The following is a 26,708-nucleotide window of genomic DNA, read 5'->3' as shown; positions in this document are numbered from 1 at the left end:
TTCTTATCTATCTATCTGATGCAAATGGTGAGATTTACAGTTGACTTTTCAAATAAGTTGCTCTTGTTGTCGCCTTTCTCTTCTTCCTCCTCTCTCTTCTTCCTCCTCTCTCCAGTGGGACGCGTTCTCCATCCCGGAACTCCGCAACTTCCTGCGCATCCTGGAGAAGGAGGAGCAGGAGCAGATGGAGGCGGTGACTCGCCGCTACGACAGCTACCGCCAAAGACTGCAGGAGGCACTGAGGGAGCCGAGGGGGCCCTCTTAGAGGAACAAAACATGACTACTGCCCCCTAGAGGGCCGGAGGGGATGGACGGGAGGACATTTTGGAGGAGAGAGAGGGATGCTATAAACAACTAATTTCCTGAGAATAGACGGACGAGTAGTGACTCTGATGAAGAGAATGGATCGGTGGACGAACGGACAAAATGGGTCCTCTGTGCTTGCAGCAGCCCAGTTAGTGTGCTGCACCTTTAATGGCCTCTAGATGGAGGCGGGTGGAGTTTCACTCGGCCCGGACTCAAGACTTAACCTGCGCCAGCTCTGCCCCATCTGCCTACACATACCAAAGAAGAAGAATGACTCTGATTATCATTGTGCCAACGTGCCATATTCAATTATCCTCTCTCTCTCTCTCTCTCTCTCTCTCTCTCTCTCTCTCTCTCTCTCTCTCTCTCTCACAATCTGATTTATCTTTTTTTCCTCTTTTTATCCTTTAAACTTGTGAAAGACTTACGGCCATACGTTGAGTTGGATTATTTGACTTTTATTTAATTTGTTTGTTTGTACATACTTTTTGTTAATTTATGTGGGTAAAGCTTTTTTCTTATTGTTTCATTTTTTTCTTTTAAAAAGGTCTTATTTTAGTTTATTCTCCAGAGGCGTAGCAGCAATCTGAAACCAATGGAAACAGGTTGTTAAGGTCGACCAATTTAAGTAAATGTGTAAATACACAGGCAACATGAGCAGCACAACACACGGACACACCCACCCATCCATCATCACCTTTTTCAGCCTGTAGTGGCCTGAAAGTTGAGAGGATTTTACTGAATGAAGAAAGGGACAAAGATTAACCGTACTGTATGGAGACAGGTATAGATTAACCATACGGAGACAGAGGTATAGAATGAATAGAGAGACAGTATTAGTATTTTACTAAATGTAGATGGGGGCTCTGGTGCGTATGCCTAAACCAGAAGTGGGTGTGCCTTCTGCTGTCTATAGAAAAGAGCCAAGGGCTAATCAGGTGAATTGTAGATGTGAGAAGTGAAACAGAAAGAAGAGAGGTTTCTATAGAAAGACTAAGTGACTGGTGTGTTGAAGGTTATGTGGAAGTAGTTCTGTCTTGGATGCAGTCTGTAAAAAGCCTTGGATCACTTCTCATTGTGTGTGAAGAAGAAGAGAGTGAAGATGGTGACAGAGGGGACGTAACCCACTAGCTGAGTTTGACCAAGCATAGACTGAACAGACTGCCTTTGACCTCCAGACTTGCCCACTGTGGTTAGAGGAGGAGGGGTTCGTACTGTGGGAATAGACTGGTTTCTGGATGTTGACTAACTGGCGTAGAGGAAGTAGAAGAGAAACCTCTGAAGAAGGAAGGAAGGAACAAAACAGTCTAAGAAGAATGGTTTTGTTTCAAAAAGGCTGTTTAGGAAGAGGTTGTGTGAGGGTTTATGTTTAGGAACAGGTTGTGTGAGGCTTTATGGCCAGAGAAGCTATCCATCAACACTAACGCAGTGTGGCCATTGTCTTCATTGGACTTCACTTCAAAGCTAAATGTCTCGTCTAGTGGAGCTGAAGCTGAAGTCCGTGTGATTAACTGCCCCTGCACTTTCTGCACTCCTCATTCAATCTGCTGTATGTTTCCACTCTGATCCGTGGCTGTGGTGTTACTAAGAGACATGGAGGTCTGGAAGTGCTGATAGCAGCAACACAGAGGAGGGCAAAATGGCCGTATTGTCCTACCCCCCCCCCCCCCCCCCCAACACACACACACACACACACACACACACGTCTGTCCGCAGCCTTTCATTTCAGACAGCCGTGCTTTGCCCTTATCTCAACAGCCTGGCTAAAGCTGCAGCCTTGACCTACTCGTCAACCCTGCTTTCTGCTTTGGAAAGCAGAGCCGGGTGGAGGTGGACCACATGGAAAACTGTCACACGGTGGAAACTAGTAGACAGAAAAAGTATGTAGGGAGGCTGGCAGGACTCAAACATGCTGAACAAAGTGAAACATTGCTCAGCTACCTGTTTGTGTTTAGTAGTGCTCATTAACGTCCCTAAAGTAACACAGGCCTTTTGATAGTGTTGCCAGTATAGGAAATAGATGCCTTAATATCTACATGTATATACAACAGTACAATGTCTTCTGTGGCATATAGAATTCAGGATATGGCTTAGAGACCAAAGAGGCATGTTTTGAATGTTGTGCTCGACAAACCTTTATCTCTGTTGCTTCTGTTAAGTCCAAAACACATCAGGTCATGTGATGCCTCTGAAGTGGCGTGCCGATGTGGGGTCGTACAAATGGGAAATAATGGGAGGCGGCTGTTTTGATTCGCGTCGTACGGTGCCGATGTGTTTTGCCCTTTAGCGGTGGTGTCTTCATCTGTGCCACTGTGTTGAGTGATGATAGATGAAGGAAACGACAAACACACAAGTAGAAAGGAATCCTGAGTGACAATCAGTTGGACAAACAAAACAAGTATTCTAGTTTCTTTCTCACAACTGGGATGTTCCGAGTTTCATTGATCAAGAAATGCAAAGCTGGTGGGTGTAAAATGGTTCATTAACTGCAAGTACTTTATGATGTCGGGCTGACAGTGCTGCGTTTCTGTAGAAGGCTGCTGTGTAATGCCGCCATCGAGTGGACGATTCCTGCAACTACACATTTACCTGTGTCAAACATCTATTGGTGTAGATTTATTTTACCCTTTTTCCTTTTATTTTTTAAATACTGTATATTATAACCAAAGATATTTTTTTTAAATGTGCAGAGTTTAGGTGTTGCCTGGAGCAAAAAATATTCGAGCTCTCATCCCGTTGGAGGGACAAATATATAGTTTAGAATTTTATTTAAAGGGGTTGTCAACCCAAAATCTAATTTACTCTCAAACACTGGGTATTATAATTTAAAAGTATATGGAAGTCTGTTGTTGTATCTGTAAACAACGTATGCTGTTGAAGTGCGTTGTAGTGTTACTCTACCGTTCATGACACACACACACACCGCCAGGGCTTTGCACCAGATCAATCGTATCAACTAGAGTATCTTTTTGGGCACTTTACCTTCTAATTCAGGGAAGACGGGTTTTGATTTTTTTGACTTTTTCTTTTTCTCTTTGTCCCGTTTTTGTTTTTTTCAACAAACGCTCTCAATCTGCATGTTTTCTCAAATCATAACACACTATGACGTGATCTTATGTTTGAAAGTTTTACTCTTTCGTTAAACTACACTCTTTTATATTGTTAAGAGATGGACATAGATGGAAGTACGGTGTGACAGAATTATATTTTGGTTTCTGTCCCGACGAGCTTCCATACGATTTGTTCAAAGTTAGCTGTAGACTGTGAAATGTTTGGTTGATTCTCAACTCTGGCATGTGTTCTGGTTTGTCTTTTTCTATACATACATGCTTAATGTACACACTACTGGACGACTGCATTATAATATAAACACTAGTAAATCCCGCCTGGGTCAAATGGTGTTTGCAAGTAGTTTGTTGTTTCCTAGTAACCAGATGGGTGGAGGAAAATACTAGTATACAAATACTAGTTAACTTTACTCCACCTTGCTGTGATTGACAGCTTACCTGACTTGGTAAGCCCCACCCACATGGTATTCATGAGGAGTTTAACACAAACGTCAACAACAGCCCTGCTAGTAGGGGTGACCACAAAAGTAGTCTACGATTTGCTTGAAGGAGCCTGATTTGACTGCCAATCTCACAGTCGAATAGTCGCAAAATGTGCTTATGAAACAAGGATCATTCCATTCCGGCTATATGGGGGTGCTGAATTTCTGATTTTACATAGAATTGCTTGGTTTCTCCCAATAGATCATGATATATAGCCTAAATTGGTATCAGCCTATTAATACAGTAAAACCAAGTCCCAATTAAACAAACTAACAAATCAAACAAGCTCATGCCAATGGGTTTTCTGATTGTTACTCTTATTAAAAAAGAATAGTCGAATATTCGTATTGAACAGCCAAATCAGATTGAACTGACAGAATTCTGAGTCGGGGACAGCCCTACCTGCTAGTTATGCAAATGATTGGCTTGTTGATGTATTTAGCCATTATGAAAAAAGCTATTGGGCCCAGTAGTGTTTGTCATGTATGCAAAGTTGATTTACAGTATCTTGTTTGTATTCAGAGATCATTTTCTAAGACTGTACAACCATAACTAGAGACATAGAGCACACAACGCTCTGGCTGACCTGTAGGATATTGAGTTAACTTGAGAGTTGGCATTTCACACCAAGAGTTGTCCTCTTTTCTGCTACATTTAGTTTGAACAGAGCAGTTTGATTGGCTTGATATTATGAAGTGTATTATCCCAGGTGCCTCACCACTAAAGGATCATGGTGTGTATTATCCCAGGTGCCTCACCACTAAAGGATCATGGTGTGTATTATCCCAGGTGCCTCACCACTAAAGGATCATGGTGTGTATTATCCCAGGTGCCTCACCACTATAACCTGACTGCCAGACGGGGGCAGTATTGTTCTGGCAGTGTCAGGTTATCACCACTAAATGATCATTCAAGTTTTGTCATAAGTCTCAATTCAGTTTGGAAACAGTATTTGGGATACAATGATGGCGGCTAGAATGAAACTGTTGATAAAATGTTGTGGATGTAAAATTAGCTTTTACAATAGTCACTACGCCATACTAGCTCAACACCTTTTCAATATCAGCGTCAATCTATAATCAATATGAGACTATTTTACTGTTGCTCATCTTGAGATGAAGTAGCCTAAGCTTTGTGTGATCTATGTCTGGAGTTTCAATGGCCGGATTTGCCAAAGATGTCTGTAGCTCTTCTGCCATTTTTTGTTTTGTTTGTTTGTCTGGAGAATAGATGCCCTGTGCAGCATCAGCATCATGTGGAGACCATTTCCACTGAAGTACAAAGAGTCAAGGTAGAAGAGCAGCTGCAGACAGCAAAATCCCTGCCGGCGAGATGAGATGGTTTCGTGTTGCCATATCTACAGTGTAGGCTAATAACAGCTTGAATCAGGTTTATCTTTGTAGGTAACTTTTCCTTTCTTTTTGAAACGTTGCCGAATGTGGCCTTTCTTCAGACATCTATTAAAGTTGAAATTAAAACACAAGTTTGGTGTGTTGGAGTGGTTTCATCACATGCCGGTTTCACCATTAAGCCTTCTTGAGATGTCGTGGGCCTAACTTACTGAAGCATTGGTGAAGGAAGGTGCCCACTTGAAAACCCCCAATGTGTTGGCGTCGTTCCTGGACCAACATTTGTTCCTAGTACGGGCCGGCAAAACCCAACCCCGAACTCATTTGATTGGTTGCTGCAATAATTGCTTCTTCCTGAAAACGTGTGAAAAGTTAAAAAGATGTGTTTAAGATGAGGGTTTTCTTATCCAACCACGACCACATTGTTGTACTTGCCTAAACCTATTGTTTTACAAAAATGTGTGTGGTTCAACCAGGAGTCGAATCCCCGTCCTCATATTGGAAGGCATCAAAAGTGAGAAAATGAGAAGTTGTAGCAGCTCTAAAGCTGTCTGGCAGTTTAATGTGGGAGATTGTTAAAAACTCTGCTCACCTGAAATAATCCCAAAAACAAACCATTATAGCTACCAGACAATAAAAAACACTATCCTTCTCTTACATGTGGCTTATCACTGAAAATACTGTATGCTAAATTGTTAGCATGGAGTCCATGTCATCATTGAACAGGTTAAGTTAACCAACAAGCCAATCTAAAACCAACAAGCCAATCAAAAAAAAAAAGTCTTCCATGTATTAGTGTTGTGCCGATTTATTTTACATGAACAGCGCTATCGACCATTTCTTAAGCAAACATTACATTTGCTGACACCTCATAATTTCCAATTATGTTTCAGCATCAAAGCCTGTCTACACATTTGCACATCAGATCCATAACAGTACTCATTCCAGTGCATGAAGAATTCAATTCATATTTCAAATCAAAACACTCAGATCAGCACTCCCATTCACAGCTACTTTACGGTCAGTGGCGGAGACATTAGATTCCTCATGTCCAACAGTGGAGAGACAGACAGATGGCGTCAGAGTACAGGACATTCCTCATGTCCAACAGTGGAAAGACAGACAGATGGCATCAGAGTACAGGACATTCCTCATGTCCAACAGTGGAAAGACAGACAGAGTCAGAGTACAGGACATTCCTCATGTCCAACAGTGGACAGACAGATGGAGTCAGAGTACAGTCTCGCGTCAAACAGTGGAAAGACAGTCAGAGAGTACAGTCTCACGTCCAAAAGTGGAAAGACAGAGTCAGAGTACAATCTCATGTCCAACAGTGGAGAGACAGACAGACTGAGTCAGAGTACAGTCTCATGTCCAACAGTGGAGACACAGACTGAGTAAAGAGTACAGTCTCATGTCCAACAGTGGAGAGACAGACAGAGTCAGAGTACAGTCTCATGTCCAACAGTGGAGAGACAGACAGAGTCAGAGTACAGCCTCATGTCCAACAGTGGAGACACAGACAGACTTGAGTCAGAGTACAGTACATACAGATTCATTTCAGACCCTTGAACAGGACAAACATTAAGTGCTTCAGGACATCACAAGTTTTATGGACACAGTTTTTATGATTCTTCATGTACAGAAATTCTTAGGTATTTCTTGTGTAGTTTTGTTTAAATACTTGGCATAGAAACGTGGATGGCTATATTGTCATCTCTTAGGAAACAAAGCACTCATGACGCATTGTCTTTTGGATCACAAACTTCTGTTTAAGAGACGCTGCTGTCGAGCATAGATAGAGAATAACTTGTTGTTGCCTTACTCAAGACACAATATAGAGTCAGCCAAACCTAGTTTAGCCTCACATGTGGCAGCCCAACATTTTGTGTATGTATGGCCAAGAAGAACCTGGATAGGCTGCTGTAAAGGGATATATATATATATATATATATATATATATATATATATATATATATATATATATATATAGTAACAGTAAAATAATACCCATGCAGGTCGAACACTCCTTTTGACCTTTAGCAAACCATTAAGAAATGACTGTCACAAATTCACACAGTTATACACATACACTAGTCTTGTGCATCTGAATGGCTTATGAACTTCAGGATGAGCCTTGACAACGTTGACACTTTCAATTCACTCACACAGTGGAATAGGACATGATACAGTAGAATAGGACATGGGCAGTTTCCTTGATAAGCGAGAGGCAATGCGGTATAACTACAGAATGATTTTTCCTACCAAGTGACAAGTGTGTTTCCACTGTCCACGTCTACGACCGTTATGTGGATTAGATACGGCATCATCAGCGCCTCCTGGTGGTGCTGACGCCGCTGCTGTGGTTGAGGTTGCGGCTGAGCTGGGGGAAATGCACTGTGGGTGTTCTGGCCGTGGGGCCGTAGAGGCCCAGGTTCCTGGCTGCGGCCGACTTCCTGGGCTGCTTGACGCACGGGAAGGGGGAGAAGACGGAGGACTGCTTATGGGCAGAGGAGGGGGAGGAGAGCGCCGGGCTGGACGGGGAGGAGGGTATGTGAGATCTGGACAACGAGGAGAGCGAGGAGAGCGAGGGGCTAGAGGGGGACGAGGTCATGGAACAGCCGGAGGGGAAAGGAAGAGAGAGAGGGGAGAAGGACGGGACGGAAGGGGAAGACGTGAGTCGGGGCAGTGGGGAGGATGAGGAAGGCGAGCGGGACGCGTCGACAGGAGTTGGACTCAGAGTGGAGGGCGTGGAGGTGGAGGAGTCGTGAGAGGGAGGTGGAGCGACGAGGGAGCTCTCCGAACTCCAAGAGTCGGACTCTCTGCGTGCGCGTGAGGCCGGCGGTGGCGGAGGGAGGACGGGGACCTGGGCCGCGGCTCCCGACTCCCGGTGACACTGTGGCGGTATGACGGGGGGAGAGCCAGGATGTGTGTCAGGGTTTGGGGGAGCGTCGGTGGGGGAGGGCGTGCTCGATTCGAGCTCCAGAGAAGCCAGTCGCTTCGCCGCCTCTCTCACTTCCGCCATGTTTCCCGCATCTGTAGCCTGTTGAACCTCTTGGCATTCTGGCCCTGCAAGAGTGGGTTCAGGAGAGGGAGATGCAGGAACGTCACTCCCCTCCTCCTCCTCATCAACCTTTCCTGTTCCATCTCTGTCTTCTCCTCTCTCGGATTCTCCTCTCCCCTCCTCCTCCCCAAAGCCTAGCTGCGCTCGGGCCCTGGCTATATTCCTACGGTGAGCCCGGACGTGGGCGCGCCAGGGCGAGCCCACGCCTCCTCCCGAGCTTCCTGGGGAGCCGGTGCCATCGGAGGGCAGCAACCCGCAGCGCTGCCTGGCCGGGGAAGCCTGGGTCTGGGGCAGAGGGGCAGGCCGGGCCCCCGGGAGCATGCATATGGGTCTGGAGGCCCGGGAAGCTCCGCGTGATTTGCGACCCAGAAGGAGATGATTGACCACTGGAGTGCAGGGGCTGAGCTGGGAGGCCAGGACATTGGTGGCGGGGCATTTCTCTGGAGAGGAGACAGGGTTGGGGGAGCCGAGTCGTTAGGCAACTCATGTAAATAATACAATTGATGTTAACAATCAACTAGTAGCCACTAGTAGCCACTAATAGCCACTACTAGCCACCTCACATTAGCTGCTAGCGTGAGAGTCCATCAATGTTGTGTTATCAATAGAACTGTGAATTGTTGCTGCCACCGGCCCTAAAACCATCACCAAAAGCCCAGTTAGTCCTTAAACATATTGCACCATTGAAAAGCGAATGATAATCAAGCGACAGTAGGCAATATGCTTTTTAATTTCATGTGTTCTATAATTAATAGTCATTTGCCCAATTAATCAGATTGCATTCATTCAAACACCAGGGAATCATTGAACACCTTCAAATCAGAACACCCCTATTACTGATCACTAGGGGTGTCACGATATTTCGTCGCACGATATATCGCGATATCGTAACGTCACGATATCGATATCGTCAGAAAGAAATGATATTGTTAAAAAAAAAAAAAAATTGCTCCTGAATAATAATAGAACAAATTTAGCAGAATCAACACGCATGAGTGAGGGGGTAGACTACTACTGGCATGGCAAAACAGCTCAAGGGGTACATAAGATTACATAAGTTTAGGGACCATTGAGCATGAGTTATTTAAGAAATAGATTGTATACTTTATTTTTCTTTCACCATGCAACAAACATTTAGTTTGTGACAGTGTGACACATTCTATTGCAAGAGAAGCATTATCTTCCATGTTGTTTTCTAGTTATTATAATAACAATTTCCAAAAACAGCATTTGTTTTGTATTTTGTGTATTTCAAATGAAAGACTATTTTTCCAGTATTTTCCCAGGGCTCCCTTGAAAAGAGGTTTCGATTTCAACGGGACTAAATAAATGATAAATAAATACATACAAATTATTTACTTTTGTTAAAAAAAATATTGTTAAAATATCGTATCATATCGTTATCGTGAACCCAATATCGTGTATCGTATCGTATCGTATCGTGAAATTAGTGTATCGTGACACCCCTACTGATCACCCATTAGTTCAACCCCAGTATGGTGGTTGCGGCGGTCAGTACCATCGTCAGGTTTGGTAGAAGGTTCCTGTAGAACCCCTGGGTTTGTGGTCACTCCGACTCCAGCTCCTATGAGTCACACACCAACAGTCACACACCTCACTTTCTGCTCTGTGTGTGTCCCTCTACCCCCACACGTATATTAGCTACTCTTGATGTATGTGTAGTGTACTGCTTCCTCTGTGTGTGTGTGTGTGTGTGTGTGTGTGTGTGTGTGTGTGTGTGTGTGTGAAATACAAGTGTGTGTACTACTGTATAAATTTTGCATGTCGCGTGTGTGCACCTACCGACCGCCTACTGTTTATTCAGGGTGTGTGTGTGTGTGTGTGTGTGTGTGTGTGAGAGAGAGAGACCCCCTCCATCTGCCTGTGTTTCTCTGTGTGTGTGTGTGTGTGTGTGTGTGTGTGTGTGTGTGTGTGTGTGTGTGTGTGTGTGTGTGTGTGTGTGCGCGTGCGCGCGTGCGTGCATGCGTGCGTGTGTGAGACTCTCCATGTGCTTGTGTTTCTCTGGGTGTGTCTGCATGTGTGTGTGTGTGTGTGTGTGTGTGTGTGAGACTCTCCGTGCTTGTTTCTCTCTGGGTGTGTTCACAATATGACCATTATTTCATTTCCTTCTCCCTTCCGATCTCCAGCCCCCCCACCCACTCTATCACCACCCGTCGCAACCTCCGATCCCTTTCTCCGACGACCCTTTCCTCTGCTGCCCTCTCGCTCCTCCCCTCAGCCCAGCAATTTTCTCTTCTTTCAACCGACATAGCCTCCACTTTGCTCCTATCCTCTCTCTCCACTGCCCTCGACTCCCTCTGCCCACTCATCACCAAACCCGCCCGATCCTCACCCCCCGCCCCCTGGCTAACTGAACCCCTCCGAATTCACCGCACCAAACTCCGAGCAGCTGAACGAACCTGGCTCAAATCTCACAACCCCACCGACCTCACAGCCTACCACCTCATCCTCTCCAATTTCACTGCTGCTGTCTCTCAGGCTAAAACCTCCTTCTTCACCTCCCTAATCCAGTCTTCTGCCTCCAACCCCAGCAAACTGTTCTCCATTTTCTCTTCCCTCCTCAACCCCCCCTCCCTCCTCCTCCCTCTCTGCCGACGACTTTTCAAACTTCTTCACCAAAAAGATTCAAGACATCAGTTCATCCTTCCCGCCCCCAGTCTTTCCTATCATCAACCAAATCTCTCCACCCCCTACTTCCTGTCTCTCTTCCTTCTCTCCCCTCTCCTCCGAAGAAGTTCTGAAACTCATCTCATCAAACCGTGCCACCTCCTGCCCTCTTGACCCCATCCCTTCCTCCCTGCTTCAATCCATCTCCCCTGACATCTCCCCCTTTCTCACTTCCCTCATTAATTCCTCTCTATCATCTGGTGTCTTTCCGACTGCACTTAAGACTAACACGTTCACTGCCAACAACGTGTATACACGTTTTCAGAATCCAGCTGTTGACTGCCAACAACGTGTAAACACGTCGTTGGCATCGATTTTTTTTTTTTGACGGTGGGTTGTGCATCTAACCCTTTTACATATCTTATATAAGTATTGGACGTGTACAACGTGTACAACCCATTCCACCGACCCACTAAGTGGCGACAAGGAAGTAGGAAGGCAAGCAAAAAGCAGTGTGATCCATTTCCATTCTCATGAAAATGGATTGGCGGAGGCGCTTTCATTTTCGCGCTGATTGCTGGCAGTGCGGGATTGCAAACTTGCCTGGTGGATTGCGGATGGAGCACACTTTGAGGCACGCAGCGTAAATATGACCAGAGTCGCAGGGGCTTCATCGGAGCTCTCGGCCAGGGCTCCGGGAGGCGGGCGAGTCCAGCCGGGCTTCCTCGGGGAGCGGCCACGCAGACAGGCACAGCCAGGCACAGCCGCACAGCGGCAGCGGGGCAGTGAGACCGGTGACAAGCTTGTGGTGCAGCAGGCGATTTTGCCTTGCAAAATAGCACCAAATTGGAAACAGCCATAAAAGGCTTTTAGAATGGGATTTTCAACCCATTCTTTTTTGTTTCTTTTTCGCTCTAATTTAGAGTAATTTAATTTCTATTCAGAAATTTATTTGAGAGGTCGAGAGTATGAGAAAGTGCATTTGCACAGGTAGGAAAGTGCTTGTGACACGGCGCTGCAGCCAAGAAGAACGCCCACGGAGGGAGGAGTTGAGCAGAGGGGAGTTTCCTGCTGTTATGGAGGAAATTACTGTTCAAAACTATTGTTTAGGTCTTACTGATGCCAAAAATGAATGGTTAAAGTGACTGTTCTATCGAATTTCACAAAAAGCCGTTTATCTCTGAATCTTTTTTCTGACGCTGAAACCATGCTGTATTCAATTGCTAATGCTTACATAACTACTAACTCTACAAACTAACTCTTTTAGACAGAGAAAGTACACATTCTATTAGTACTTTTGAGATATTGTATGTTCACAAACTCCAAGCAGAAAAGAATCCTCGGCTCTTGTAAAATGAGCCAGAATCCTCAAAAAACGGCTTGGCAGAAGCTACCTACAGCAAAAAAAAACGGCTGGCAGTCAATGTGTTAAGACTGCACGGGTGAAAACCCTACTGAAAAAACCATCCCTCGACCCCACTGTCATTCGGAACTACCGTCCCGTCTCTCTCTTGTCATTCATTTCCAAAACACTCGAACGTGCAGTATCAAATCAACTTTCCATTCATCTCTCCCATAACAACCTATCCGATCCTCTCCAATCTGGTTTCAAACCCGCCCACTCCACTGAAACTGCTCTCCTCTCCGTCACTCAGTCTCTTCTTTCCGCCAAAGCTGCCTCCCTCTCCTCATTTCTCATTCTTCTCGACCTATCTGCTGCATTCGACACCGTCAACCACCAAATTCTCCTCGCTACTCTCTCCGACCTGGGTATCACTGGCTCTGCACTCTCTTGGTTCTCTTCCTATCTCTCCCACCGCTCCTATCAGGTCTCCTGGAGAGGATCCCTTTCGACCCCCTGCACTCTTTCCACGGGTGTCCCTCAGGGTTCTGTCCTTGGTCCTTTTCTCTTCCTTCTTTACATGACTTCACTCCGCCACGTCATCACATCCCATGGTTTTTCATATCACTCATATGCCGACGACACCCAGCTGTTCCTTTCCTTCCCCCCCTCTGACACTCAAATTCAATCACGGATCTCAGCTTGCCTCACAGACATTGGCACTTGGATGTCCAACCACCACCTCAAACTCAACTTACCAAAAACCGAGCTTCTCCTTTTCCCTGCCAAAGACTGTCCTGTAACTGACCTCTCCATCTCCTTCAACAACACTCCTGTCTTTCCCTCACAAACAGCTAGAAACCTTGGAGTCACTCTTGACAACCAACTGTCCTTCACTACCCACATCGCAGCAATAGCCCGGTCCTGCAGATTCGCCCTTTACAACATCCGTAAAATTCGCCCGTTCCTCTCCAGACAAGCAGCTCAACTCCTCATTCAGTCACTCATTCTGTCGCGTCTGGACTACTGCAACGTTCTTCTGGCCGGTCTCCCTGTTTCTGTCACTCAACCACTCCAACTTATTCAAAATGCTGCAGCCCGTCTAGTGTTCAACCTACCAAAATTCTCCTACATCACCCCGCTTTTCCATGAACTTCACTGGCTTCCCATCACTGCACGGATCAAATTCAAAACACTTGTTCTGGCCTACTCAGCAGTTCACCTCACAGCCCCACCATACCTACAACCTATGGTCAAGTTCCAGATCCCTCACCGCGCACTCCGACCCTCCACTAGCTCAGGACACCTTGCCCCTCCCCCCCCACGTGGTTTTAACAGCTCCCGATCACGACTTTTTCCCCATCTTGCACCAAAATGGTGGAACGAGCTCCCCTCTACAATAAGAACGGCCAAATCACTACCCATTTTCAAAAAACAGTTAAAAACCCGTCTTTTCAGTCTTCATGTTGCCCCCCTGTAAACCCTCTCTAGCTCCTACGCTCTATTGTCCTATGCTCTTTTGTCTGTAAATATATCTTAATTTAAATAGCTGTTTATACATTTGTTCGCTAAAACTGTTATGTAATTTTCTTATTGCTGTACTGTGTTGTAATCCTGGTTGTATGTCGCTTTGGATAAAGGCGTCTGCTAAATATCAATAAAGTAAAGTAAATATTCCACTTACTGAAGAAGATGGAGCTCTGCCTCGCCTGCATTTTATGCCAATAATAAAAAGCCGGTCACGTGACACCTACTTTGTTTCCATGGTGACGAGCTGCATTTTATGCCACTATCTTAGCAGAAGCTCCCCATACGAAGCCTTTATGTCGACATTTGAGAAAGAAAAAATATATTTTCTTTATGACTAGGCTTCGACTGATATGAGTTTTTGAAGGCTGATATTGATGCTGATATATTTGGACTGAAGCTGCCTACCGCAAATATTTTGCGTGCAAATATTCAGTATTTCCCCTGGAATGTTATGCTTGGCAAAATGTTAAAACCATGGGACACTAAAACTCTCACTAAAAAATCCAGGATGCTACTAGAGCTGGGCGATATGGACAAAATCAAATATTACAATATTTTTTTACTGAATTTTCTGACTTTCGTAAAATATTTACAGAATGAGATTTTTGTTAAATAATCATCAGTAATGTGGATATAATGACGAAGCGGGTAAAGGCAAATAATGGAACAGCTAGACAGTCATCACTTTACTATAATGCAGCCTTTAAAACTAGAAAAAGACACTTGTTATGCCATATCACGATATTACAATATCCAAAATCCAAGACATCTAGTCTCATATTGATATATTGCCCAGCACTAGATACTAGTATAAATATCCAACATATCCATAGAATCTTGATATGGTCTTCCCATGGACAACAAGTGTAGTATATATATATATTTTTTAAATACTACAACTAGAAGTGCACTCAGAGAGTGCATACCTCCGCTGGGGCCAATACTCCAGTCTGCTACAGAGTCCTGCAACGGGTTGGGCATCATAGTGCAGCCCTCTGTCTCCCCCTACCTGTGCGTATGTAGAGCTGCATGGCCTGCTGCTGCTGCCGCCTCTTGATGCGTGCGTACTGCTTGGTCAGGGCACTGATGTCCGTGCTCATCCGTTCCAGCATCATGCTGTTGATGGCGGCTTGATGGTCCGCTCGGTCCCCTCTCGCCCCCACTGCCCCAGGACTCATCTCCGCCATGTTGGCCTGCTCTCCGCGCTGGTCTGGGGTTGGTGTGGGAGAAGGAAGACCTGCTTCAGTTAAGGTGAAACGTTAAGGCTGGTCTGGGGTTGGTGTGGGAGAAGGAAGACCTGCTTCAGTTAAGGTGAAACGTTAAGGCTGGTCTGGGGTTGGTGTGGGAGAAGGAAGACCTGCTTCAGTTAAGGTGAAATGTTAAGGCTGGTCTGGGGTTGGTGTGGGAGAAGGAAGACCTGCTTCAGTTAAGGTGAAATGTTAAGGCTGGTCTGGGGTTGGTGTGGGAGAAGGAAGATCTGCTTCAGTTAAGGTGAAACGTTAAGGCTGGTCTGGGGTTGGTGTGGGAGAAGACCTGCTTCAGTTAAGGTGAAACGTTAAGGCTGGTCTGGGGTTGGTGTGGGAGAAGACCTGCTTCAGTTAAGGTGAAACGTTAAGGCTGGTCTGGGGTTGGTGTGGGAGAAGGAAGACCTGCTTCAGTTAAGGTGAAACGTTAAGGCTGGTCTGGGGTTGGTGTGGGAGAAGACCTGCTTCAGTTAAGGTGAAATGTTAAGGCTGGTCTGGGGTTGGTGTGGGAGAAGGAAGACCTGCTTCAGTTAAGGTGAAACGTTAAGGCTGGTCTGGGGTTGGTGTGGGAGAAGACCTGCTTCAGTTAAGGTGAAACGTTAAGGCTGGTCTGGGGTTGGTGTGGGAGAAGACCTGCTTCAGTTAAGGTGAAACGTTAAGGCTGGTCTGGGGTTGGTGTGGGAGAAGGAAGACCTGCTTCAGTTAAGGTGAAACGTTAAGGCTGGTCTGGGGTTGGTGTGGGAGAAGGAAGACCTGCTTCAGTTAAGGTGAAACGTTAAGGCTGGTCTGGGGTTGGTGTGGGAGAAGACCTGCTTCAGTTAAGGTGAAACGTTAAGGCTGGTCTGGGGTTGGTGTGGGAGAAGACCTGCTTCAGTTAAGGTGAAACGTTAAGGCTGGTCTGGGGTTGGTGTGGGAGAAGACCTGCTTCAGTTAAGGTGAAACGTTAAGGCTGGTCTGGGGTTGGTGTGGGAGAAGACCTGCTTCAGTTAAGGTGAAACGTTAAGGCTGGTCTGGGGTTGGTGTGGGAGAAGACCTGCTTCAGTTAAGGTGAAACGTTAAGGCTGGTCTGGGGTTGGTGTGGGAGAAGACCTGCTTCAGTTAAGGTGAAACGTTAAGGCTGGTCTGGGGTTGGTGTGGGAGAAGGAAGACCTGCTTCAGTTAAGGTGAAACGTTAAGGCTGGTCTGGGGTTGGTGTGGGAGAAGGAAGATCTGCTTCAGTTAAGGTGAAACATTAAAGATCCTGCAGGTAACACTGGGTGTGTCTGTGGTGGCGGTAAAATAGATGAATTAATAAGATTATAGTCATTGTAGGCCTAAAGCATAATGTAACCGATATAATAGCAGTAGTATGATAATGATAATATCTACGATATGAACATGTACTTAAAAAAAGAAGTGTCTAGGTGTGTATTGCAGACTGCATTTTCAGCTCTTTTTCTCGATTTTATCATGTCCTTTGTCCTAAAAATCATACTATTAAATACTGCATCTTTTACACGCTTGTGTTTTCAGCTTCTTGTTTTGATTTTGATTTTTTTATTTTATGACTATGATGTTTGCTTTTAGAGACAGAAAGAGACAGATTGAGAAGGAACAAACAGAGAATCCAGAGATTAGACTCAAGAGCTTTGCTTCAAAAATGGGAAGACGACATTCTAGCATAATACACAAATCAGACACAATCCAACGTGCCTTTTTTTAGTCAGTTTTAAGCTCCTTTTCTTCCCAAATTGTTTCCCCAGTTATGCTTTCATCCTCTTTCATCAAAATCATTTGAACCCCCAAGGCACAATACTTTGTGACAGAATCTATTGGGAAGAAAACAGAATTTGGATAGTCCTCAATGAATTTGACATTTGAACACACACAATGTTTCTTGCAATAGACTAGAGACATGACTGAAACACTGTTTTGGAGACTATGCAAATCCATTCAATTTGAAACAACAGACAAAGATGACGTTTGGCTCTGTATCAAATAAGCCCTGGCCAGTGTTGTGCATGAACGCGCTAAAAGAGCACCGTTCATTGAGCAAGCTCATATTTTGGTGAACGAGTGAGCATGAACGTGAGCATCGTTAACACCTGCGGGAGTGAACAGCGCTCTTATCGTTCTCGCTCTCTTACCTCGATAATTGCCCATTGTGTACATGTGCGTGGTAATTTACATAAGAAAAAACAAACGGGTTTTGCTGTCTTTTCGCTGCGCTGCTTCTGTCTCTGCTTCTCTCTCTTGAATCCCTCCTCTGCTCTGCCTACAGGGGGCTCAGACACACAAGCTGACTGACACAGCGGTGAGCCTGTTTTTGGGGTGCGTCAAGACAGCAACAGTTTACCCAGACTAGCAACGGAGAAATGCCGCAATTTACTTTCAGAATAAAGGTTTTCAAATGCTCACCTTTGGAGAAAAAAAGGTATTTCAATGAACGAAACAGCAAATCTTGTATAAAAATACTGACGTTAAGACTACATATGGAGTGAAACTGTTGCTGTAAATCACTAATCAAAATTAATATTAAGGTTAACATTACAATGAGTTTTATTTTGAAAGCCCTAAAGCAAGCGTTACTGTTCTGGTCGTCTACGGTCGGTGAGGGTGGAGGGTCTTGTTTCAGATCCCCTGCCCCTAGTTAACGGTGTCCCACAAGATAGCATCTTGGGTCCTACACTATTTAATATTTATGTTAATAATATTGCCCTTGCCTACAGTCTCCATTTGGCTTTAAATACAAATAAAACTAAATGCATGGTTTTTAACAGAAATCTACCACAGGTTGAGTGTCCCCTCAAAATTTCCACCTTGGATGGCTCGGAGATTGATTGTGTCGAAAGCTACAAGTATCTCAGTATCTGGCTTGACAGCAAACTCACATAAATGTACTGCTCACAAAGGTCAAATCTTGTATTGGTTTTCTTTACCGTAACAAATCTTCCTTTACACATTCTGCAAAACAGCTTCTGGTTAAAATGTCAGTGCTCCCAATTCTAGATTATGGTGATGTAGCCTACAGGTTTGCCTCAAAAACTCTCCTTCACAAACTGGAGGTTATTTACCAAGCTGCTATCCGCTTTGTGACTGGATCTTCATTTAACACTCACCACTGCTGCCTGTATTCTCTGCTGAACTGGCATTCACTCCATTCTCGCAGACAAACTCACTGGTTTTTATTCATTTACAAAACTCTTATAGGTAAAACTCCGTCATATCTACAGTCACTTCTTAATATCCACAACACAAAACGCAGTCTGTGTTCCAGTAGCTTCATAAATCTCCTCATACCCAAAGCCCGTACCTCCTTTGGTCGTTCCTCTTTTCAGTTTTCTGCTGCAGATGACTGAATCATCTGCAACGGACCTTAAAACTGAACTCAACTCATTCCGCTCTCCTCTTTCAAAAACTCACTACAATCAATAGTACAAGATCATTGCACTTGCTTTTAGCCATCTGCTTCTTCATATATGTCCTTATTGTCTTTAGCCATTTACTTTTTAATATGTCACTGTAAATATTGTAAATATTACTCTTTTAGGATTGGTATGATGTGTATAATTGTATTATTTGTTTCTATGTTTTTCTTTATGTTCATTTGTTTTCTATTTGCCTTTTATGCTGCCTCTTGGCCAGGTCGTCATTGTAAATGAGAACTGGTTCTCAATTGACCTACCTGGTTAAATAAATAAATAAATAAATAAATAAATAAATAAATAAATAAATAAATAAATAAATAAATAAATAAAAAGCAGAAGACCTACTTTTACATTCTGGCTGACTTGACGCTCATGATAAGAAATGAACTGCTCATGAACTGAACTGCTCATTTTTTGGCACTGTGAACTTAGTTCAAAATTGTGAACTATGAACAAGTTGCTTTTAATCTGTGTGAGCTTAATTTTGAGCTAGCTATTGTGAAGTGTGAACTTGCCCAACACTGGCCCTGGCAGAGTCAGTCACTCCTGTTTATTTGCATGGCTTAGTTCTGATTACATCGTGCATAAAATTGACACAAAAACAGCCTCTGAAGACAAGTTACCTCTGTGATACCTTGGTATAAAATTAACAAATTAATAAATGAGGGCCTGAGGGAGACGATTGATAGCCTCAATCTCACACCAGTGGTGTTGTTACTGCTTATTTCTCCAAATTAAGGCTACATTTCCCAGAAAACCTTTAGCCTCTTGTCCCTGGGGTCTTTCCCTTTACTGAAGAGGATAAATATGTTGGGAGTGATTTCTCCACCTGTCACACCTTTCAAATGTAGCGTATCTATTCAGTGGCGGTCTTCTTTTTTTAACAGTAATTATACTCAAATGTCTCAAAATGAATAATAAGAATGATTTATTCATGTTAAAATGCTACATGCACCACCTTTAAGAATTAGCAATATTTTACCTATCATAAATCCGTACCGTAAATCACTCCAGGGTGTGACAACATGTGCGTAAGATCCTACGGTAGTCTGTGTTTTTAGTTAAGTCTCTCTGCCTTTTCCTGTTTGGCAGGAAGAGATGTTGAAGGAGGAGGAAGTGGGGACTTGGCTGGAGGAAGCGTGTTCATGCGGCGGGATCGGGGGCAGAACATGAGGATTTGGGGCAGCGGTCCGTCTGCTGTCCCGTACAGTCTCCATTCACATGGAGTTTGTTATGTAGAGTGTTTAGAGTGTCTGCACTGACCTTTGAGATGCTTCTGGTACCTCTGCAGCTCGGGGGCCAGCAGGCCGCCCAGGGGCCCCAGACAGCCGAGCGCCGTCACCACCGAGTCTTCATCGTCCATGTCAGCATCATCGTCACTCTCCCAGCTGCCCAGACCACCACTGGAACAAGACCGCATCATCATCAGATCAGGATACAACATGCGGGAGGCGTCTGGGTAGTGTAGAGGTAAAAGCACTCGCCTACCACCACAGAGACCCGGGTTCAATTCCCGGTAGCGGTACTTATGGCTTGGTCAGACTTGTGAAAATGGCACATTACAGTGTAGCATGGGACCGACCTTCCATTGGATTTGACTGAGGTAGGGAAGGGGGTGATGTTGTAGGTGTATTTCTCTCTCAGCTCCGCCAGCTGGGGGAAGGGAAACACAGCCATGGAGTAAACCTCCTGATGGGGGGAGGAGAGAGGAGAGGTGACATTAAAACCGCCTACTGATTTGCATGTTGGTTGAAAACCTTTTGGTGTTGGGTGGTTTTCATCAGTTTGTGAAGCATGTGCACGCTACCTGCATGAGTTGAGTTGGATCGATGAGGCTGTGCTCCAGCATCTCCTGAGTGAGACAGCCCATCATGCTGTAGAACTCATCTGCTGTCTGACAATACTCTATCCTCCTGGAGGGAGGGAGAGAGGGAGGGAGGGAGGGGGAGAGAGAGAGAGAGAGATGTTAAAGGCAGAAAGGGTGAGGAAAGATAGAGAGGCAAGGGAGAGAGAGGGAAGGGAAGAGAGATAATGTACAAAATAGATGTTGATGTTAAAAACATGGTTTGAATTTAACATGGTTTGTCAACCACTTTAATGTTGTGCTATAGCTATTATGGTTAGACTAGATATGTAGGTTTTCTGATATTGGGCTTTTATTCAAATCAACCAGTCAGCATTGTCCACCTATGATATGATGGATATGCCGCCGTTTGATCGACCACATATTTATTGTTACGTTACATATTATGTTTCAGAGGCTTTTCCATCCTGTTGAAAATAAAATTCTGTGGGAAATCCTTCATTTCTTGAAATGATTGAGCAAAAGGTTGTCACAATTTAAAGTTCTTTCTTATTGGCACAAATGATCAGCTTTCAGCAGCGTCAATCAAAAAATATTTTTTAAACTAAACCGTTGAAAAATGTATTTCAGGGCAGCGGCCCACTCACTCTCCCAGGCGTTCCCAGATGGCGAGGGCGACCCGCAGCAGCACCTCCGAGCCCTCGAAGAACACAGAGTCCCAGATGTTGAGCACGGTGGGCGGCGGCAGGCAGGTGGCGAACATGGTCAGGAACCACTGCATGGTGAACACGTTGGTCAGCGGGGGCTCGTAGCTGCCTGAGGGACACACAGAGAGGCACTGTGAGGGAGAGCTGCTACTAAATGAACTGTCTCTGCATCTCTCTCTCTCTCTCTCTCTCTCTCTCTTACACACACACACACGCACACACGCCCGCCCTTACCCCCGGCCTCTCTGTTGGCAGCCTTCTGCAGGTGGTGGAGGTGCTGGGACAGTCTGGGCAGCTTCAGACGCAGCAGGTCTCTGAACACCGCCATGTCCACTGACAGACAGAGACATGACACAGGCTTTCTTCAAGTTCAATTTAAGACTGTTTTAAGACAATTATGAATGCAATTTCAGACTTTCACGTCCATACTGGCAATACAAAAAATAAAATAAACATGAAGGAAAATCAGACTTTGATGCTCCTGATGTGAAGCTATATTGGCATGTAGAGTCCAGCTTGTCATATTACAGTATGTACAATGTACAAGCTTGATTGATTGATACAAGCTGAACCTCGGTGACATATACTTATGGTATCATCATTGCTGCGGTTTCCTCCTCCACAGATCTGTGTGTGTGTGTGTATGTGTGTGTGTGTGTGTGTGTGTGTGTGTGTGTTGGTGTGTGTGTGTGTGTGTGTGTGTGTGTGTGTGTGTGTGTGTGTGTGTGTGTGGTGTGTATGTGTATGTGTTGGTGTGTGTGTGTGTGTGTGTGTGTGTGTGTGTGTGTGTGTGTGTGTGTGTGTGTGTGTGGGTGTGTGGGTGTGTGTAGGTGTGTATGTGTATGTGTTGGTGTGTGTGCGTGGTTGTGTTTACCTGACAGCGCCCGCAGGTTGTTGGCAAAATAACTCTCAGGCAGCACTTTGTCAATCAAATAGATCATCACCTGAACACAGAGATGGGAGACAGACAGACAGACAGACAGACAGACAGACAGACAGAAGCTATTGATTTGTGGAGTCATATTTAATGTCACACTATTTTCAGTAACGTCCCACTTATTTCATAGTTCATTTTTAGTAGGCGAGGCCACGCAGCAGCTGAGCTGTGGGCGAGACCGCACGGTGGCCCAGCTGCAGGGCCAGCTCGACGAGCTGCAGGGCGGGCGAGCCCGCGCAGTGAGCGAGCCTAGGCATCAAGCGCACGAGATGCCTAGTATTTACATATTTTCATTAATTTTTCTTTGTCTCAGTATGTTTGTGTGTGTACCTTAAGTGCATCACTCAGTAGGTTTGTGTGTGTACCTTAAGTGCATCACTCCGTATGTTTGTGTGTGTACCTTAAGTGCATCACTCAGTATGTTTGTGTGTGTGTACCTTAACTTAAGTGCATCACTCAGTATGTTTGTGTGTGTACCTTAAGTGCATCACTCCGTATGTTTGTGTGTGTACCTTAACACATTCAGTGCCACAGCGCTTCAGTAAAATTGTCTGGAGCCTGTGCCAGATTCACTTCCATTCAGTTGAAAACAGCTATAGAATTTTTTCTATTATGGCTATATTAACGGGGCTGGACTTTAATGAAAGATTGAACACTCCTGCTTCTTCCAAAGAAGAAATTTTGTTTCTAGACAGTTCCATTATGAAATTACAGCCTCTCAAAAAAGTGCACTTTCATGGGTTTTCTGTCGTTTTTTTTTTCTTTCCAAGTTATAGCCCCTTTTATGAATACCTTTTGCACTCTAATTTCGAGCACAGATCGGGTGGACTCTGGCTGGTGTTTTCTGATGTGGTGGCGTGTGGTGTGGTTTCTGTGCAGCCTGTGTGTGTCACACACCCCTCTCCCCCCCCCCCCCCCCCCCCCTCCCCCTCTCCACCTCTGAGCTGCGGGCTCCTCCCACACGCAGAGTTTGCTTTCTCGACTCGTTTTTGCCCCGGACAGATCCCAGCTTTGCTGCGCGCATCATTTCCTTGATGGGCATCAAGGAAATGATGCGCGCTGGCAAACGCGACTGAACGAAAAGGCTTGGCCCGTTCGGCTTCGGATGCTGCCTTTCTAGGAAATCGTGTGGAGATAGATAGAAGCATAAGAGCTCAGTTGTGAGCGCGGATGCAGCCGAGCCCACTCTCGCTGTAGACGGAGCAATATATAGGCTCTGGCAGAAAGCATGCATCGGTTTCCACGGCTTTCTCCGCTGTCTCCTGTACAAAGTAAAGGATCTGAGGTGGGTGGAGCAGCTCCTGTGACGATGTTTAAGGTGGCGCCGTGTGATCCCTTGAAGGGATTCATGCTCACTGGCTGGGTACGACCTTAAACAGCAGAATTATGGAATAATATGAATTATGATTTTAGGACGTCCACAGACGTCCTTGGCACTGAACGTTACTTTTTTTTAGGACGTGCACAGACGTCCTTGGCACTGAATGTGTTAAGTGCATCACTCAGTATGTTTGTGTGTGTACCTTAAGTGCATCACTCTCGTCACCCTCTGTCACCTCCAGTATGAGTGCAGCCAGTACATTGAAGCCCTGACAGTAGCCCACAGTTTTATTCCAGCGGGCATAGGCCAGCAGCACCCTCTTCAGCACCACCCTGTCCTGCTCCCCCTCTTGACCACAGTAGGAGCTGCAGCCTGTCCTGTGGAGGTCCTGTGCACAGTGGGAGAGAGAGAGAGAGAGAGAGAGAGAGGGAGAGAGAGAGAGAGAGGACTTTGCTCCATTAATGGGAAGAGGCATTAGGCTACTCTGTTGAATGTGTGAGTCACTGGGAAGTAGAAAACATCTGTAATGTTTTCCATGATGGAGTCAACAGCTGAGAGCAAATATCCTCCACAGGACACTGCTCTAAAATAGTCATATCAAACTCAAGCATGGACACTTTCAAGGGACATCTTATTAATATGTCACATACAGTAATTAGTACAGTAAGTGTTCATGTAAACAGCTGTGCTAATGCCTCAGGTACACCAATCACCTGGTTTTTAGCATGTGTGTATGTGTTGTTTTCTTTTGCTGTTCAATCTGCTTTTTTCTTTTACATTTTTTTCTATATCTTTGTTGCTCAGTGCTCACTGCTGTGGTTTCTGCACTGCCCAGCTATCACCTGGCAATTCATTTCCTTAATTTTCCTTAAAGGACAAGTGCAAATTAATGTTAGACCAATATATTGGTTTGCAAAATCGGCCAATTTTGGCCTTCTGTTAAAACGTAGCCAGTCAGTGTCGTCCACCTCTGATGACACAGTATGATGATGCAGATTGACTGATTGCATATGTATTGTATAACTGATCAATATCATACCCTAATCTGAATGCACTCAAACGCAACATTTTAATCAGCTTCTAGACAATATGCCTGAATGTTGATTATGATGATCCTGAGTTTTAATGGAGAGTTCCAGGGTCTGAAAAACCCGAATACTTGTGCCACCAATATTTGTGGGTAGCGGTAGCCTCTATTGGTATCTAGTTACAATACATGACATCAGTGACTGTTCATGTCTATTGGTATCCACCTTCAAAAACAAACCTAGTTACAATACATGACATCAGTGACTGTTCATGTCTGATGGGAAATTGGCTGCATTAAGTGTACCTGGTTGATCTCTACATGGCTGGAGGAGTATCATGTTTGGTTGATCTCTACATGGCTGGAGGAGTATCATGTTTGGTTGATCTCTACATGGATGGAGGAGTATCATGTTTGGTTGATCTCTACATGGCTGGAGGAGTATCATGTTTGGTTGATCCCTACATGGCTGGAGGAGTATCATGTTTGGTTGATCTCTACATGGCTGGAGGAGTATCATGTTTGGTTGATCTCTACATGGCTGGAGGAGTATCATGTTTGGTTGATCTCTACATGGCTGGAGGAGTATCATGTTTGGTTGATCTCTACATGGCTGGAGGAGTATCATGTTTGGTTGATCTCTACATGGATGGAGGAGTATCATGTTTGGTTGATCCCTACATGGCTGGAGGATCATGTTTGGTTGATCTCTACATGGCTGGAGGAGTATCATGTTTGGTTGATCCCTACATGGCTGGAGGTATCATGTTTGGTTGATCTCTACATGGCTGGAGGAGTATCATGTTTGGTTGATCCCTACATGGCTGGAGGAGTATCATGTTTGGTTGATCTCTACATGGCTGGAGGAGTATCATGTTTGGTTGATCCCTACATGGCTGGAGGAGTATCATGTTTGGTTGATCTCTACATGGCTGGAGGAGTATCATGTTTGGATGAGCTCTGGGCTAGATATAAAAAAGCACCCCTGCATTCAACTAGAGGGGCTTTCAAAAATGCTAGGACCTCAATGCTGCTGACTCAGGACATATACAGTATACACTCAAAACACATTCATCCCATCCCCCTATTTACGCACGCGCGCGCGCGCACACGCACACACACACACACACACACACACACACACACACACACACACACACACAGGTCCCCTAACCCCCAAGATACAAACACTGTCTGGTTACCTTGACGATTTGGATGCCGAGGGAGTCATCGTCCGGGTTGCTGCGCTCGTTAAAGGCAAAACGAAGCGTCTTCTCCCAGTCAATAGAGATACTATGGAAGTACTGGTCTGCCAGGGTAAGCCACACCTAGTACCAGATACACAAGGCACCATATTAAAAGGGAGGATAATATACTGTACGTGTACAGGGGTGGACAGTAACAAAGTACTGCACTTAAGTATATTTTTCAAGTATCTGCACTTTACTTGAGTATTTTTGGGGTGGGAAACTTATGACTTTTACTCCACTACATTTGAAAGACAAATATTGTAGGCCTACTTTTCACTTTCTCCAACATGTAACGCGGTATTACCTCCATGCTGGATGTAACACAGTGTTACCTCCATGCTGGATGTAACACAGTGTTACCTCCATGCTGGATGTAACGCAGTGTTACCTCCATGCTGGATGTAACGCAGTGTTACCTCCATGCTGGATGTAACGCAGTGTTACCTCCATCCTGGATGTAACACAGTGTTACCTCCATCCTGGATGTAACACAGTGTTACCTCCATCCTGGATGTAACACAGTGTTACCTCCATGCTGGATGTAACGCAGTGTTACCTCCATGCTGGATGTAACACAGTGTTACCTCCATGCTGGATGTAACACAGTGTTACCTCCATGCTGGATGTAACGCAGTGTTACCTCCATGCTGGATGTAACGCAGTGTTACCTCCATGCTGGATGTAACACAGTGTTACCTCCATGCTGGATGTAACGCAGTGTTACCTCCATGCTGGATGTAACACAGTGTTACCTCCATGCTGGATGTAACGCAGTGTTACCTCCATGCTGGATGTAACACAGTGTTACCTCCATGCTGGATGTAACACAGGGTTACCTCCATGCTGGATGTAACACAGTGTTACCTCCATGCTGGATGTAACACAGTGTTACCTCCACACAGTAACACAGTGTTACCTCCATGCTGGATGTAACGCAGTGTTACCTCCATGCTGGATGTAAAACAGTGTTACCTCCATGCTGGATGTAACACAGTGTTACCTCCATGCTGGATGTAACGCAGTGTTACCTCCATGCTGGATGTAACACAGTGTTACCTCCATGCTGGATGTAACGCAGTGTTACCTCCATGCTGGATGTAACGCAGTGTTACCTCCATGCTGGATGTAACACAGTGTTACCTCCATGCTGGATGTAACGCAGTGTTACCTCCATGCTGGATGTAACGCAGTGTTACCTCCATGCTGGATGTAAAACAGTGTTACCTCCATGCTGGATGTAA

At 45.1% G+C, this 26,708-nt stretch overlaps 2 protein-coding genes across 3 annotated transcripts in view; one reads left to right on the top strand and one right to left on the bottom strand.

The window, feature by feature from the left end:
* rassf3 (Ras association domain family member 3) overlaps window positions 1-5,306 on the top strand; it is a 56,932-nt gene extending 51,626 nt beyond the window's left edge. Inside the window, exons 6-7 of one of the 2 annotated variants that reach the window (XR_014552482.1) lie at window positions 116-4,606; window positions 4,687-5,306. Coding sequence is in view for 1 of the 2 variants with exons in the window: in XM_083632042.1 (XP_083488168.1) it covers window positions 116-265 (150 nt within the window). In the remaining variant the exon portion in view is untranslated. Of the gene's footprint in view, window positions 1-115 lie in introns of both variants that reach the window. The other variant, XM_083632042.1, reaches the window with a different exon arrangement.
* A 1,969-nt stretch (window positions 5,307-7,275) lies between these two features.
* Window positions 7,276-26,708, bottom strand: part of tbc1d30 (TBC1 domain family, member 30) — a gene marked incomplete at its 5' end in the record, with an annotated part of 53,124 nt that continues 33,691 nt past the window's right edge. The window contains 11 exons of the mRNA XM_083632274.1: window positions 7,276-8,710; window positions 9,790-9,855; window positions 14,780-14,980; window positions 19,685-19,824; window positions 20,004-20,110; window positions 20,229-20,334; window positions 20,873-21,041; window positions 21,167-21,265; window positions 21,807-21,876; window positions 23,393-23,578; window positions 25,420-25,545. Coding sequence (XP_083488400.1) covers window positions 7,536-8,710; window positions 9,790-9,855; window positions 14,780-14,980; window positions 19,685-19,824; window positions 20,004-20,110; window positions 20,229-20,334; window positions 20,873-21,041; window positions 21,167-21,265; window positions 21,807-21,876; window positions 23,393-23,578; window positions 25,420-25,545 — 2,445 coding nt within the window. The 3' untranslated portion in view covers window positions 7,276-7,535. The remainder of the gene's footprint in view (window positions 8,711-9,789; window positions 9,856-14,779; window positions 14,981-19,684; window positions 19,825-20,003; window positions 20,111-20,228; window positions 20,335-20,872; window positions 21,042-21,166; window positions 21,266-21,806; window positions 21,877-23,392; window positions 23,579-25,419; window positions 25,546-26,708) is intronic.

The sequence above is a fragment of the Poromitra crassiceps genome (genome assembly GCF_964638095.1).
Source record: "Poromitra crassiceps genome assembly, chromosome: 2".
NCBI classification, from domain to species: domain Eukaryota; kingdom Metazoa; phylum Chordata; class Actinopteri; order Beryciformes; family Melamphaidae; genus Poromitra; species Poromitra crassiceps.
The sequence above is the reverse complement of the archived record's forward strand: the minus strand, read 5'-3'. Positions and strand labels throughout refer to the sequence as shown.